Below are 15297 nucleotides of genomic sequence, written 5' to 3'. Positions count from 1 at the left end.
CGAGCACTACAGGGAAGAGTTTAGGCCCATTGAACCTCCTAAGATTCGCCCCATTTCTCTCCCCAGCGCAGGGCCACCCGCAGATAACTGACCCCCAATAGCTAAATGCGGCATAGATGGCGCAGCTGTGAGAAACGATTTTCCCGAGAACTGGAGAAAAACCCGCCATCTCGATAATTTTGAGGTCGCATTCCACGAGTTGTAAAACTAAAACCGGGAAGGAACGTCCCAAAGCAGGGAGGCTGCGGCCGCGGGGCCCGCAAGCTAACCCCCCGCGTCGGCGTCCACGTCCACGTCCACGGCCGCGCCTGCGGCGGCTTGCGGGGAGCCGGCTGACGCAGACCCTCCCTCCTGTCTCCGGGCTCGGCCCCTCGGGCGGGTTGCACGGGCTCCCCACACTCCCCGCCCCGAGAAGGGAGGGGCCGCCCTTCCAGGTCGCGGGTCCGGAGACGAGATGTCCGGCGAGGCCAAGGCCGAGGACTCCTCACGGAGCCTGGGGAAAGGTGAGCCCGGCGGGGGCGGCGGGCTGGGCCCGGGCCTGGGGAGCGGACGCCAGAGGCCGCCCCGGCTCTCGGGGGGCTGCGGGGGAGGGGGGCCGGACTATGACCAATGCCGGGGCTCTTTGCAGGCAGCGCGCAGCCCGGGCCCGTCCCGCCAGGCGCCATCCGGCTGTACAGCATGAGATTCTGCCCCTTCGCCCAGAGAACCCGGCTCGTCCTCAAGGCCAAAGGCATCAAGTGAGCGAGGGGCGGCGGGGGGGGAGGGGGCGCCAGTCCCAACCCCGGTCCCTGCCCGTCGGGAGGCTCCTCTTGGCCCGGCGGCCTTCTTAAATAAGAGAAGTCACTCTTCCACAACCTGCCCTCCATGAACTGTGCCGGGTCCTATTGCCCCCAGATCTTCCCCTTTCTCGTCTTCTGGCCTTTGCGCGGCCACGGGTGATTTCATTCAGCCAGTGCTCAAGCGGCTTCCCACTAAGCTCACCCCATGATGAAATGTCTTCACAGCAAACCTTTTTTTATGTGTATTTATTTATTCTTATTTTGTACAAATACTTTTTTATACATTAATAAAATATTCTTGTTTAAGGGTAAACATCATACCCCCTCCCCCAAAAAATATAGACCCCCATGCGCGATAAAGTAAAGGGGAGAGAAAAAAATTAAAATTAAAACTAAAAAAAATTAAAAAATAATAGTAATAATTTTAGGTATGGCCGATAATTTTAAGGTATTTGCCAAGATTGAACAATTTTCCCCTAATACTTGGAAGATCATATATATATATATATATATATATATATATATATATATATATATATATGTATATATCTTAGCTTGGATAATTGATTCGTTCAACCCACATCACATGCCAGTCATTGGGTTAGTTGCTTAAGGATTCAGGGGAGGGACAGAGGAGACCTATGTTTTAGGAGAATCCATTGGACACAAGAAAGACTAAATGCAAGGAGACCATAAAAAGACCAAGGCAGTAGCTTTAGAGAAGAGGTGCTGCTGAGAACCTTCTGGAACTAGGATGCTGGTTGTGGGAGTGTAGTGAAGGGACTGGGTTAGAGACCTATTAAATACAGAGAATTCACAAAACTTAGAACTCTTAGGAAAGGAGAAGATGATCCAAGGGACTGGAAGTATCGAGTTTAAAAAGAGAAATCGGAAAGAAGGGAGAATTTGAAAGGGAAGACTAATTTTGCTCTGGATCCCTTGAGTTTGAGATGCCCATGTGGGCATTTGGAGAAACACTGGCAGTTGGTGAGGTGAGACTGGTGATAGATTCAACATCTTAACTCTTTACATTTATATATACTTTTCCTTCCTTTCAAGTCATGAGATCATCAATATTAACTTGAAAAACAAGCCCGAATGGTTTTTTAAGAAACACCCCCTTGGTCAAACACCAGTTTTGGAAAACAGTAAGGGTCAGCTGATACAGGAATCTTCCATCACTTGTGAATATCTGGATGAAGTTTATCCAGGAAAGAAGTTGTTTCCAGAAGATCCATATGAGAAAGCTTTACAAAAAATGATTTTGGAGTCATTTTCTAAGGTAATTTAAAAACAAATCTATTTAGTTTAAAAATATTTCACTCTCCTTGCTTGTCCCTGGTTGGGGAGGAAGAGGAGGAATATATTAAATATTATTCTGAATAGCAGTTAGTATGAAAATTGGTTTCATTTTTGGGGCGGCTAGGTGACACAGTGGATAGAGAGCATCAGCCCTGGAGTCAGGAGTACCAGAGTTCAAATCTGGCCTCAGACACTTAATAATTACCAAGCTGTGTGGCCTTGGGCAAACCACTTTACCCCATTTGCCTTGCAAAAACCTAAAAAAAAAAATTGATTTCATTTTTGGATATTGTGACCATTATTATTAAAGGTAAGAAATGATTGACTGGTTTATGTTTGCTTTTTGCAGATAGCACCATCAGATTATATTTCTGTTGTTCAACATTTGAAAGTTCTTTTGGGACAACCTTGGGTGATGAGTGCTATTATTACCCTATTTTACAGATAGGGAAACTGAAGTAAAGATTAAGTGATTTGCCTAGGGTCACATAGCTAGCAAGATTCTAAGATTGGATTTCTGACTCCAAATCCAGGCTGCTCCATTCTCCATTATTCCTCCTAGCTGTAGCATGATTTTTGTCTTGAGGGAAGGAGAGTGAATGACAAAGCTTAGAGCTCCAGAGATGCTAAAGATTATCCCATTAAGAACTTATCTGGCTGGAAAAAGTAGTTTAAGGGGGAAAGAACATAAAATTGGGAAGGGGTTCCTGAAAGAGGATGTACTTTCGGGTAGGAAAATGGGGGGGGGGGTTACCTTTATAGGAGGAAATAGAATGCAACTGTGAGACTTACGAAAGAGATCTTGGAGAGAAAAGGAGAAAAAGTAGCAAGACAATTGATTGCTTGGTTTTATTAAAATTAAAACTAATTGGACCTCTAGAGTCTTTAAGATTATAAGAAAATACATGGAATTATGTACAGCTCCCTTTTAAAGTTACTCCCTCAGGGGCGGCTAGGTGGCGTAGTGGATAAAGCACCGGCCTTGGAGTCAGGAGTACCTGGGTTCAAATCTGATCTCAGACACTTAATAATTCCCTAGCTGTGTGGCCTTGGGCAAGCCACTTTAACCCCATTTGCCTTGGAAAAAAAATATAAAATAAAGTTACTCCCTCCCACTGAAAATAAGTGCATATTTCCTAAGAATCTAAGGATGTATAACACATAGGAAAAACCTGTAAGTGTCCTTGATGTTCAAGAGCAGCATTAAGCATTTTCCCCATTATCCCCAGCACAGAGGTGACTCAACATTTACCTGCTTCAGAGGAGCAAACTGACACAAGGTTTGCCAAACCCAGGTCCAACCTCACTATTAAGGCCAGTCACCAGATGTCGCTGCCTGCTTCTGAGGGGCCCAGTCCTATAGTCAAGTGCAGCGACCAGGCCTTGGGGAGTACTGGGACTGGCAACATTTCTGTCGGGCCTGCTTTGTGTTAGTTACTCTGTTAAATCTGGCTTTGCAGTTATTGTTTCATTTGTTCTTTACCACAATTCGCTGGAGGGAGGTGTTGTTAATATCTCCTTTGGACTGATGAGGATCCTGAAGCAAGCAGGTGAAGGGTCCTGGGAAGAAGTGCCTGAGGTTGAATTTTGAGCCGTCTGTCTATTTATAAACAAATAAATTATGACTTCTTTAAAATATTGAACTAAAAAGGTTTCACTATTGTTTTAGATGAAGAAAAATATAGTTATCCTTAAACTAAAATGTTGAGAATTTCTGTTTTCTGTCTAGATACCACCTCTGACCAAGAATATTCTTGTAGCATCACAAGATGGGGAAAATTGTACCACTCAGAAAGCAGAGCTCCGTCAGGAATTCAGCAAACTGGAGGAGGTAAAGAACTGTCTTGCCCTTCTCCTCTGTGAGTCAAAACATGCATGGTAAAGGATGCACAATAGTAAAGCCAGGATTATATAAGAGAGAAAAGATAGGAAGAGAAGAACAACTGGTGTTCTTGTGTTCTCTCTTCGTCTTCTTCCTTCTTTTTCTTCTTCCTTTTCTATCACCTGCAATAGCTCTGGTGTGGGTCTGGACGTGAATTTCCGAGAATCAGGTCGGGTAGACAAATATATCCAAACATGAAAGGTTGGGAAGTGAAAATCTACCAACTTTATTTTTGGAAACTCAGACTTTTTATAGCAAAAACTTATCTCAGGAATGACTGGTTAAAGGAGACCCAGTTTTACAAGTTCCTGGGTAAATTTACATTATTTGTTCTTAGAAAAATTCATGCTTCTCTATCAAAGAAACCTTTTACAACCATCCTGGAGCCACAGATTATTCTAGGTCAGGGTTCACTGGTCAGCCAATGGATCTATACAGTGAGAAATAATCCATACATACCTTGATGAAGAAGATCACCAGGGATATGTGAATATCACTCCCTGGGGCTGGCCCTCTACACTCTTCTTCTTCTTCCTCCACTTTTTCTTTCTTTTCTTCCTCTTCTTCTTCCACCTCTTCTTTCTCTTCTTCCTCTTCTTTTTCCTCATCTTCCTGTTTCCTCTTCCTCCTCCTCTGTAATTTATCTGTTGTTCATTCATTGATTCAGCAAATAGAGATTAAGCAACTTTGAGCAGTGCTAGAAAGTTATGAAGTTTACTTGTCAGGTCTCTATATAAGCAGAAAAATTGGCTAACTCCATTTTCTTGTAATAGAATTGATGAAACCATAGACTTAAGTAGTTGTCACTGATATTATATGAGTTGCATTTCTCACTATTTGTCCAACATGGACTTAAATGTGATTTCCATTCATTTAGTGATTATTGGATCACAAGGTATAAACAATGACCAGACTTGGGGACTTCTCCTAATTAGAATTCTTTGTCTCATCCATCATTTTGAATACTCGTGTTACTGCTCTACTAAGATTCAGAGATGGTGGGCCTCATTATAAATAGATTATTTGTGAGGTTACATTAGTCATTATCTCCCATTTTAGATCCATCTATGCTTTTTCTTGGACTGTAAATTTTATTTTAATACAATCCAATATTATGCTATCTTAGTTCATTCACATTAGCAAAGACTTGAATTCTAAAGAAATTAATAATCCAGTTCCTGAAATCAAATTATTTTTGAGAAGATGGCTGAGATGGCTAGTCATGTCTTAGACCAGCTGAATATAATGGAACTGTGAATTTTTATTCAGCAATCAGTACAATATGGTTCCCCAGGGAAGAGAATGGTTGATTCTTCACTGAAAGTAATTGCCTTTAATCCCTTAACTAGGGATGTAAACTAGTATTTTCTGTATCTACTGTAATATTTTTTGGTCCAAATACAGAAACAATAGATTTCTTTTTTTGTAAACGGGTTGCTTTCAACCCATTAAAAGTAACCTAGTCAGGTGATAAAGAAAATGGTTATAGCAGTGTTCACCTAGAGTATATTGCTGAACCAAAGATCCAAGAATATCCTTAAATCTTGTCTTCAGGGGCGGCTAGGTGGCGTAGTGGATAAAGCACCGGCCTTGGAGTCAGGAGTACCCGGATTCAAATCCGGTCTCAGACACTTAATAATTACCTAGCTGTGTGCCCTTGGGCAAACCACTTAACCCCATTTGCCTTGCAAAAACCTAAAAAAAAAAAATCTTGTCTTCATAGGTTTGATTTTTAAGTAGTTTAACCAGCATTTTTAATATGCAAGTCTGAGATTCTGTTTGATAGGGAGAATACAAGTGCCTATCTTTACTATAATCAGTCCTCTACCATTAAAACTTCTTGCTAAAGAAGAACTCACCTTGAACTCATCCATCTCTTCATTTTTTAATTCATTCATTCATTTATTTATTTTTTAGTTTTTTGCAAGGCAATGGGGTTAGGCCACACAGCTAGGTAATTATTAAGTGTCTGAGGCCGGATTTGAACTCGGGTACTCCTGACTCCAGGGCTGGTGCTCTATTCACTGCGCCACCTAGCTGCCCCTCAAGTCTTCATTTTTATAAGAAGTCATTGTCTTTAATTTCTCATCAACTTCTGCCATGCCTCTATGAAAGTTTCCTTTACTTCCCATAACAAATGAAGTTTTTTAGCTCTGATTTTAGTCATCTCCTGTGATCCTAGGACCTGTCACTTGTCCTGCTGTGTAGTCCAATGATTAACTTTTGTTTTTGTGCTTGTTTGGAGACATTCTGCTTTTAAAAAGAATTAAAGAACAAAGCTTCTTTTCCTCTTCAAAAAAATTTAATAGGATAACATTTAAAGTATTAGCAGAATTCCCTAGAATCTTCAACCCTCTACAGAGGAAAAGCGGGCATTGAAGTTGTCAGATAGAATAAACATGAAGAAGACAATAGGGCAGCTATAAAAGTTGGGAAAATAATTGATTGAAGTAGAATCTTTTTCTTGAATTCCACTTTCAAAACTTTTCACAGTAGAAAGAGCAATGATTGTGGAGTTGGGAGAGCTGGGTTCAAATTCTGCCTCTGATGCTTTCTCTAGTCCTAGAGTCCCTTAGCTTCATTTTCCTCAGCTATAAAATGGAGTTTGACTAGATGACTTTGAGGTTTCTTCCAGATCTAGATAGGTTTAGTTACTAGTTCTGTGCAGATGACCTGATCTTTCTTCTGACCTTTAGTCCCATATCACTAATTGCCAGTAGGACATTTCAAACTGGATGTCTTGTGGTTATTTCAAACTCTACCTGTCCCAAAACAGAACTCATCTTCCTCTCCCCTCTTTTAAACTTTCCTTTCTGTCAGAGGCACTGTCATTCTTCTAGTTTCCCAGGTTCATAACCTCACTATTATCCTTGACTACTTATTTCCATCCCAAATATGCAATCACTTAGCAAATCTTGTCATTTTTAACCTCTTCAGCACTTCTCTTCCTGCCTCCAAGTTCTCCCTTTGCCAGCTCACCCTCCTCATAGCTGCCAAACTGATTTTTCTTAAATGAAGATCTTACTTCCCTATTTGGTGAATTCCAGTGGCTCCCTATTGCTTCTAGGATAGAAGATAAACTCCTCTGCATAGCTTTTAAAGCCCTTTACAACCTGTCTCTTTCCAGCCTTATTGTCCATTGCTGTCCTGCCTGCAATCTTTGATCCATCACAGTTGACCTTCTCTCTATACCATCTTTCATCTCCATGGCTTTGCATTGTCCATTCACCAATACACTCCCCCCTTACCCCACCTCATAGAGTCACTTTAGGAAATTGCTCAAATAATGAAACCTATCTTCTATTTGAAACCTTGCTCTCTCCACCCTAACAACCTTGAGTTTATTTTCTTTATTCTGTATATACTCATGTATGTACTGGCCCCCTGCCCTTTAAAGCATAAGCTCTTAAGAGTAAGACTGGTATTTGCACCCCAGCCACCTAGCATTGACTAATTGGTGGATGCAGGACTTTATAGGTTTTGGTTTAATGTGCAGGGGACAAAAACCCCAGTTAAAATCAACCATCTAGCCTATTTTTATTATATACAAGGCCCAGTGCTGATACAGCTTCCTCCCCGTGTAACCTCAGGCACGTCCTTTACCGGCCTGGGTCTCCCAGGCTCTGGGACTGGAGTCTTTCAGAGGATCCTTTTCTCTCTCAAATGGGTGATTTTGTACCCTTCAGTTTTCACTTCTGCCATCCACAAGGGGGAGCCGTGAATTCGATGAGTAGTAAATGGATCTGCCTTTGCTTTCCAATGCCTCCTAGTCAGTCTAGGAATCCCTTGATCAAGGAGCCCCTCACCAGCATATGTACAGAAGGATGGATGACGTAAAGAGGTTGCCATCTCCTTTTGTCCTCCACTTCCTTTTTTGTTCCACCTGCTTCACTGCAAGTTTCTTGTCACCTTTAACTGCTGGTGACAGCTTTATGAGGGACAAGGGAAAGCAGAGAGCTTAACTGGATTGTCTAACAATAGAAATGTTTGGATTTCTAGCCCCTTTCCTGCTTCACCAGATCTTTTGTTGTGGAATCAAAGATTGTGCTAATCCTTTCAAACCTGTAATATTTAACCAGGCTGAGATTAAGAAATAGGAACCTCAATTTCCCTAAGGACTAGAAGTAAGAAAAGTTTCTAATTGGACACCTCACACCCCACATGCCTATCATTCATTGTATCTGCTTACTTCTTTGATATTTAGGCATCTTGAATAGACTGATGACTAAATAATATAAAAATAACACTTCACATTGCTTTAACTTTTTTAAGGTTTTCCAGGAATTTTCCTCAAAACTTTGTGACACATGTAGTGTATCCTTCCTTCCTTCCTTCCTTCCTTCCTTTTTTCTTTCTGTAGGGGTTAAGTGAGTTGCCCAAGGTCACATAGCTAGGCAATTATTAAGTATTTGAGGCTGGATTTGAACTCAGGTCCTCCTGATTCCAGGGTCAGTGCTCCATCCACTGTGTTACCTACCTTCCCCCTACTGGTATCTTTTCTGGGAAAGTTTTATTTAGTATTCTGATTCTATTAACATATAAGCAACTTATTTTGTGACTAATATAGTTATTATACATACAGTATAGTATATTATAACTGCCTGTGCCTTAACTCTACTAGACTGTAAGCTCCCCGAGGACAGTTATCATAACTGAAATTTATAATCCTTTCTTCCCATCCCCTTAACTCTGTTCTGTATATATAGTAGACTTTTTAATAACATTGCACTTGAATTTAATTATTCCTTTGGGTGAGAGAAAAGAAGAGAGGGGAGAGAGAAAAGAAAAAGGAAAGCAATTTTCCTTGTCCAAGATAGAAGACTACCATTCTGTGGATGCCCTGGACCTAGTGTGGGATGGATAGGAGGATCTCTTGCTTCCTAAATCAGTCTAGGTTTGCTCCTTTTAGAGTATGACTGTCTTACCATTTAGTATACTATTTGTATACCCACAGACAATTCATTTGTTCTGCTTCAGTCAGTCGAGCAGACTAGGGGTCATTGTTGGTTTTCCCAACATTCCTGGGTCATCTTATGGTGAGGCAGGAAGGAGCAGTAGAAGAATGATCTTCCTCTAAAATAATACTAGCCAGGTGGGTATGAAGAAATCCTCCAGGAAGACTTTTACCTGATGAGTTTTCTTGCCAGACTTTATTCTCTTCTATTTGAGTAGGAGTCTTTATTTCTACCTCTTTTCTATTACAGCTACTTGGCTGCTATAGTAGAAATGAAAATCTACCTTCAATAATTTCTATTGCTCCCATCTTAGGTCCATACCCATTCTTTTAAAATGATTCTAGTCTAGACAGAAGATGAGATTTAAACTGAGTCTTTAGGAAGCCTGGAGGCAGAATTGAGGAAGCAAAGAATCCTAGGCATCGGGGACAAGCAGTGAAAAGTCATGGGATCAGGAGTTTTGAGGAACAGCATGAAGTCTGGTGTCCCTGATCATAACCTATATGGAAAGGAATAAAGTATAAGAAGACTGGGAAAGTGTGGAAAACGAAACAAGATTCCATTAGTGATGAGGCAAGAGGGAGTCCTCCAGTGTTCTGAGTAGAGGAGACAAGGTCAGACCTGAGGTGGAGGAGGACAGTCAGGAGAAAAGGTGTCATGAAAATCTGTAGAGGAGAGAGTATCACATAGAACATTTTTAGCAGTCCCAAAGCTACAGAGAGGTCCAGAAGGGTGAGGACTGGAAAAAGACTATGAGACTTGACTGGCTGGTACATCAGTTGAATGATGAGACCAAAAGCCAGATAGTAAGAGGAGAGGAAGAGGAGGCACTTATTCTAAACAGCTTTCTCAAGGAGTTTAACCATGAAAAGGAGGCGAGATACCTTAATTTGGGCTCTTAACAAGCAGAATCTAGGTCAGATTAATTATTTAAAATCCTGGATGCTCATCTTTCACATGATTCTAGCATGGATAGATGATTTATGGTAATGTACCAAAGGACATTTAGCTTATTTTAACTGACATTCAACATATAGAAGGATTAAGCTATTTGTGTTTTTGATTTGAATTTCTTTTGAAAACACAGTGTTTCTTATTTATAGAATCACATAGGTGGGGAGTTGCAAGGAATTTTTAGCAATCATTGAGTTGAACCCCCTCATTTTAAAGATGAAGAAACGAGACAATAGCTAGAGGCAAGATTTGAACTCAGGCCATTCTGACTAATTTCATCAAGACATGCTACCTTATATTAGAGTTCTCAGCAGAAAGACTGGCTAACTCTAATAATGTGATTATTAATTGTTAACTAATCTAGGTCTGAGTAGTTGTCCACGACTTAATTTGAGAGTCTTAACCAAGGTAGTATTCTAACATAGGTTTAAATGTAGTTTTGGTCCATTGACATTTTAATGATCAATGGAACTAGGATAGCTAATCAGTGTCTAAATCTGCTAACTTCTCTAAATGAGTTGTAATTTTCTAATCCATCATCACTCTTGACAGTATTATTAGCAGAATTTTGAAATATTGGACCTCATAAGTAATAGGTTGTTTGATGATATAAGTGGTAGTATTATCCATTTTATAAATAAAAAATATTCTAAAACATCTAAAGATATTACCTAAGGTTGCACAACAAGTTCTTATTGTAATTGGGATAGGAACTGAGGTCTCCTTATTGTAAAAAGTGTAGTATCCTTTTTTCCATGATACCATATTACCTTTCATTTTACAAAATACATTTTCATTTTACCAGTGGGTTTCTCAGAAGTTTCTTTTATAAATAGCCAGTTCTGATAGGGATTTTAAACATGATTTATTTAACAGTCAATGGTTGGGGGGATACAGTAAGCCTGGAGTATAATAGATTAGAGGCTGTAAGACTCTTTCCTTCCTTCCTCCCTCTCCATCCCCCAGCACTGCATTGAGTCATTTGTGGATGCTTTTTTTGTTTTGTTTTGGGTTTTTTGCAAGGCAATAGGTTTAAGTGACTTGCCCAAGGTCACATAGCTAGGTAATTAAGTGTCTGAGGCCAATTTTGAACTCAGGTCCTCCTTACTTCAGGAATAAGCTACCTAGCTGACCCTGTTGATGCTTTTTGATCTGGTCCTAACAATCAGTTCTAAATCTACCTAACTTTAGTATTATCTAGCCCACATCTTTCCATCTTGTCTGCAGGAACAGCATGAAAGAGTTGTCAAATATATTGATAAATCTATGTAGGCTGTAGGGTCTCTTGTCAAAAAATGGGCAAGATTTGAGTGATGTATTCTTTATTGAGCACAACTTCCTCTTCCAAATGTTCACTCACTATCCTTTTCATAATCCATTCCAGATTTTTGCCAGGAATTTAAATCAAACTCACTGAATTGTAGTCTGTAGACTCCATTCTTTTTTCAGAACTGGGGAAATGTTTGCCTTATCCAATACTTTGGAAAGAAAAAGTACCCTATTATGTAGTTCATCTGGGCTAGCTATCAAGGAATAGTTGGATGCTCTCTCTCAGTTATTTTGAATATTAATTTCATGTTATTAATTTTTATTATCTCTTTTCCAGGTCAAAGAGCATTCTTTTTGATAGATAAAAAAGAAGCAAAATAAGAATTTAGTAGCTTTTAAAAATTTCATTTATTATTTCATCCATTCCAAGATGGGATCCTGTCCTCTCTCTTCTACACTTTAAAATAATTCCCTTTTATTGTCTTTATCTTTCTTTGCCAAATTCAGGTGATCTAAAGCTTTAACATTCTTCACACTGTACTCAAAGGATTATGTCATACTCTATTTTTTCATTCTTGCTGCCATCTTTTATACTTATTTTGTTAAGATATAGTTGGTACGTGAGTTTCCTGTTTAACTTTTCATCTTCATCAGGATTGTCCTGTTGGATTCTTTAGAATTTCTTTCTCAAGAATTTCTTGTCCCTTCTGATCTGACTAGGATTTTAGCCCATAAGATTCTTTTTTTTTTTTAAATAAAATTCTTTTTAAAATTTTTTAAAATTTTTACAAGGATTTATTATCTCTCCCTTTCACTGTTTCCTTCAATTGAATAGTTTAAAGAAATGAAAAATAAAAGCCTCATAACAAATATGCATAGATCCTCAAAAAACAGTTTCCCACATTGATCATTTTCAAAAATGCATATCTTCATTCCATATTTTTTCAATTCTCTAGATTCAAGGTTTATCATTGTATTAATCAAAGGTCTTTATTTTTTTCATGAGGCATCTCAGCCATTCTATATATATTAGAATATATTGTACATTTATGCATAGAATATATTGATATAAACATTGCTATGTTGTCATAAACACCATACTGTTAGATTGTTTTCTAATCCAAACTGATACCATATTCCCTTTTATGGGGGAATTCAACCTATTCATGTTCGTGATTATGATTATTCATTGTACATTTCCCTCTCTCCTGTGTTCTTAAACTTTTTCCTTTATTTGTTTGAGCTTCCCACTTTATAAATAAAAAACTGATAAAAGAGTTTGTCTAACAGTTGTAATCTATAAATGAAAATGACTTATTTCTTCTCTGTTGCATCTCTTTTCTTCCCATTGCTTGGTCTAATTCCTGGTTTTTTATTCTTACTATCCTTTTAATTCCCATCTTGATATTCTTTTTACTCAATCTTTCCAACATGATTAAATATTCTTCATCTTATATATCTATAGTTAATGATCATGATTTCTTTTTCCCTTTTCCTCCTTCAGTATTAATCTTCTGTCCTTCTCATTTTTGTCTTTTTTTCAGGCCATCAAAACAGAACAAAACCACTCATAGGCCATCTGTTATATTGATCTTTCTCTGGGACCTTTAATGTTATTAGGTTTGGGAGAATGTTTTTATTTCTTACTTCCCTGTTATCCCACGATTAGCATATAAACAATTCATTTCCACACATTCCTTTCCATTTAAACAAATATGTATTTCTTCTATGTTTCTCTTTGCTCCTACATTTCCATTTCATGGTATCTACTCAGATCTGGCTTTCATCAGTAATGTTTAGAAATCCTCTATTTCCTTAATGATCCATTTCCCCCTGTAAGATTATACTTTGTTTTTTATATTTTGTAAGCTTTTACTTTTAGCATTTTGGAATACTATATTCCAAACTCTTTTCTTTATAGTGAAAGGTATCAAGTTTTACATGATCTTTATTTTTTTGACTGCTTGTAATATTTCCTCTTTTACTTGTAAGCTCTAAATTTTGACTAATTTTCCTGACAATTTTATTTTGAAGTTTCCTTTAGGAGACAACTGGTATACATTATATTTTTTTCTTGCCCCTCTAGTTTTAAAAGTTCTGAAAAGTTTTCATTTATAATGTCTCGAAATATGATATTCAGACAATTTTTTTGGTCATGTTGTTTAGATAGTCTTATAATTTTTAGACCATCTCTCCTTGACCTGTCTCCTAGGTTTTTATTACATTTTTACATTTTCTTTTTTCAGTCTTTTGATTTTGCTTTATTGTTTCGTATTGTCTCATATAGCAATTTTATTTTTAACACTTATAATTTTCAGTGTATTCATTTTTTGGGGTGAAGTTTTCTACTCCTTGTTCTAAAGTATCTGTTCTTTTTGCTGTTACTTCCTCCTTAGTTCTTCTATTTTGTATTTCTTGTTTCATTTCTTGTAAGTTCTCTTGGTTCTTGCAGCCAAATTCTCTCTGCTTGTTGTAAGGTTGCTTTATTATTCAGGGTTTACCTTCTGAGCAGCTCTTAATCCAAGGCATTTCCTTATAATATTTGGTGTTTTCCTTGGTTTACTTATTTCAGCAGCTTCTAGGTTGGGTGCCTGTGCTTGGATAATGCATTGCTGCTGCTCTCCTGAGTGGTCTGAGCAGAACCTGATTCTGGGCCCCTCCTCCTGTGGAGTTTGGTTTTGTTGGGGGCCCCTGAATTAGGCTCATCCAGGCCTTTCTCTGCTCTTGTACTCTGGGCTACTTTCATGGGACTTCACAGTCTCTCAGACTGGTCTTTGTCCCAGGTCCTTCTCCCCTTAGGCTGGGGCACCCTGCTGGCCTTGGGGTTGTGAGGACCTCTCCACAATCTTGCCACTGCATGATTGGCTATGGGATTCTAGGAGCCCTGTGATTTTCCCTAGTTCTTTAAAAACTGGTTCATTTTTATGCCTTGTTCCATGGTCAGAAGTGGAGAGTATAAGCTATCATTTCTAGGTCACATTTATGGAAATCAGACCACTTTTGTAGTTCAGGGTGGCTAAATGTCTTTGGTGATACAACCAAGTCAAATTCAACATTAACCTAGCTCTTAATTTCCTAAAACTCTTGATATTTTTTACTGTGATTTAAACTATTCCTCAATATGGCACCTGCTTATTTGGAACTTGCCCAGCTTATTTGAATTGCTCAGATTAGTGAGAATGTGCATGTAAACACATGGAACTGAATTCAGCATGGAAGCACTGGTCCAGCTGATGGATTCTTCTATCTTATAATAATATAACATAAACAAAAACTTGAATTTTATTCTGTCCAATTTTTCAGATTCTTACCCAGCAGAAGACAGCCTTCTTTGGTGGAAACTCTATATCTATGATTGATTACCTCATGTGGCCCTGGTTTGAACGATTGGAACCATATGAGATAGCTGAGTAAGATGTCTGTCTACTTTTTGTGGTAGACTTTTTGATAAATAATAGCATAATTATTGTTGGAGTGGTATATTATTTATTCTTTATATTTTTGTGAGCTGTGATAGTCATCTTCTGTATTTTTTGAAATAACTACAACAAATTTTAAGAACAGTATTCAACATAATTTCAAAACTTAGGTACCATAAAATATTGTGCATACAAAAAATGATTTGTCATTCTTTTATCAAGCCCTTCCAGGCTCTTCAATTGTCTGTATGTGTATATATAAGAACCAATTTTTGAAATAAGATACTTCTGTATTAGTATTAGTGAATTGCTCTACCTCTTACCAAGGGCCAGGCTGTACCCAGATTTCTGCTTTGCTCCCTTTAATATGTTGTAGTTTTTTTTTTTTTTTGCAAGGCAATGGGGTTAAGTGGCTTGCCCAAGGCCACATAATTAGGTAATTATTAAGTGTCTGAAACTGGACTTGAACTTGGATCCTCCTGACTCCAGGGCTGGTGCTCTATCCACTGTGCCACACAGCTGCCTCCCCCTTTAATATGTTCTTGTAGGTCTGTGTGTCCAATTATCTTTTGATGGTTCTCCTCATATAAGATTTTTTTTTTTATATACCAACTTGGTCTTTATTACTTATAGTAGTCTGAAAGTCACAGCACTCTTTGGCAGCCATTTGTCTTTTTTTTTCCTGTCTAGTCTCATGGAGGTTACTTGCTAAAATACAGGCTATTGTACAAAATGCC

General features: G+C 38.6%; 1 protein-coding gene across 1 annotated transcript in view; it reads left to right on the top strand.

Moving 5' to 3' along the window:
- Window positions 1–284: 284 nt before the first annotated feature.
- Window positions 285–15297, top strand: part of LOC141521315 (glutathione S-transferase omega-1-like) — a 17425-nt gene continuing 2412 nt past the window's right edge. The window contains exons 1-5 of the mRNA XM_074233771.1: window positions 285–503; window positions 629–737; window positions 1839–2061; window positions 3811–3912; window positions 14445–14551. Coding sequence (XP_074089872.1) covers window positions 455–503; window positions 629–737; window positions 1839–2061; window positions 3811–3912; window positions 14445–14551 — 590 coding nt within the window. The 5' untranslated portion in view covers window positions 285–454. The remainder of the gene's footprint in view (window positions 504–628; window positions 738–1838; window positions 2062–3810; window positions 3913–14444; window positions 14552–15297) is intronic.

Source organism: Macrotis lagotis, chromosome 4 (assembly GCF_037893015.1).
Source record: "Macrotis lagotis isolate mMagLag1 chromosome 4, bilby.v1.9.chrom.fasta, whole genome shotgun sequence".
NCBI classification, from domain to species: Eukaryota; Metazoa; Chordata; class Mammalia; order Peramelemorphia; family Peramelidae; genus Macrotis; species Macrotis lagotis.
This window is presented reverse-complemented; position numbering and strand designations above follow the sequence as displayed.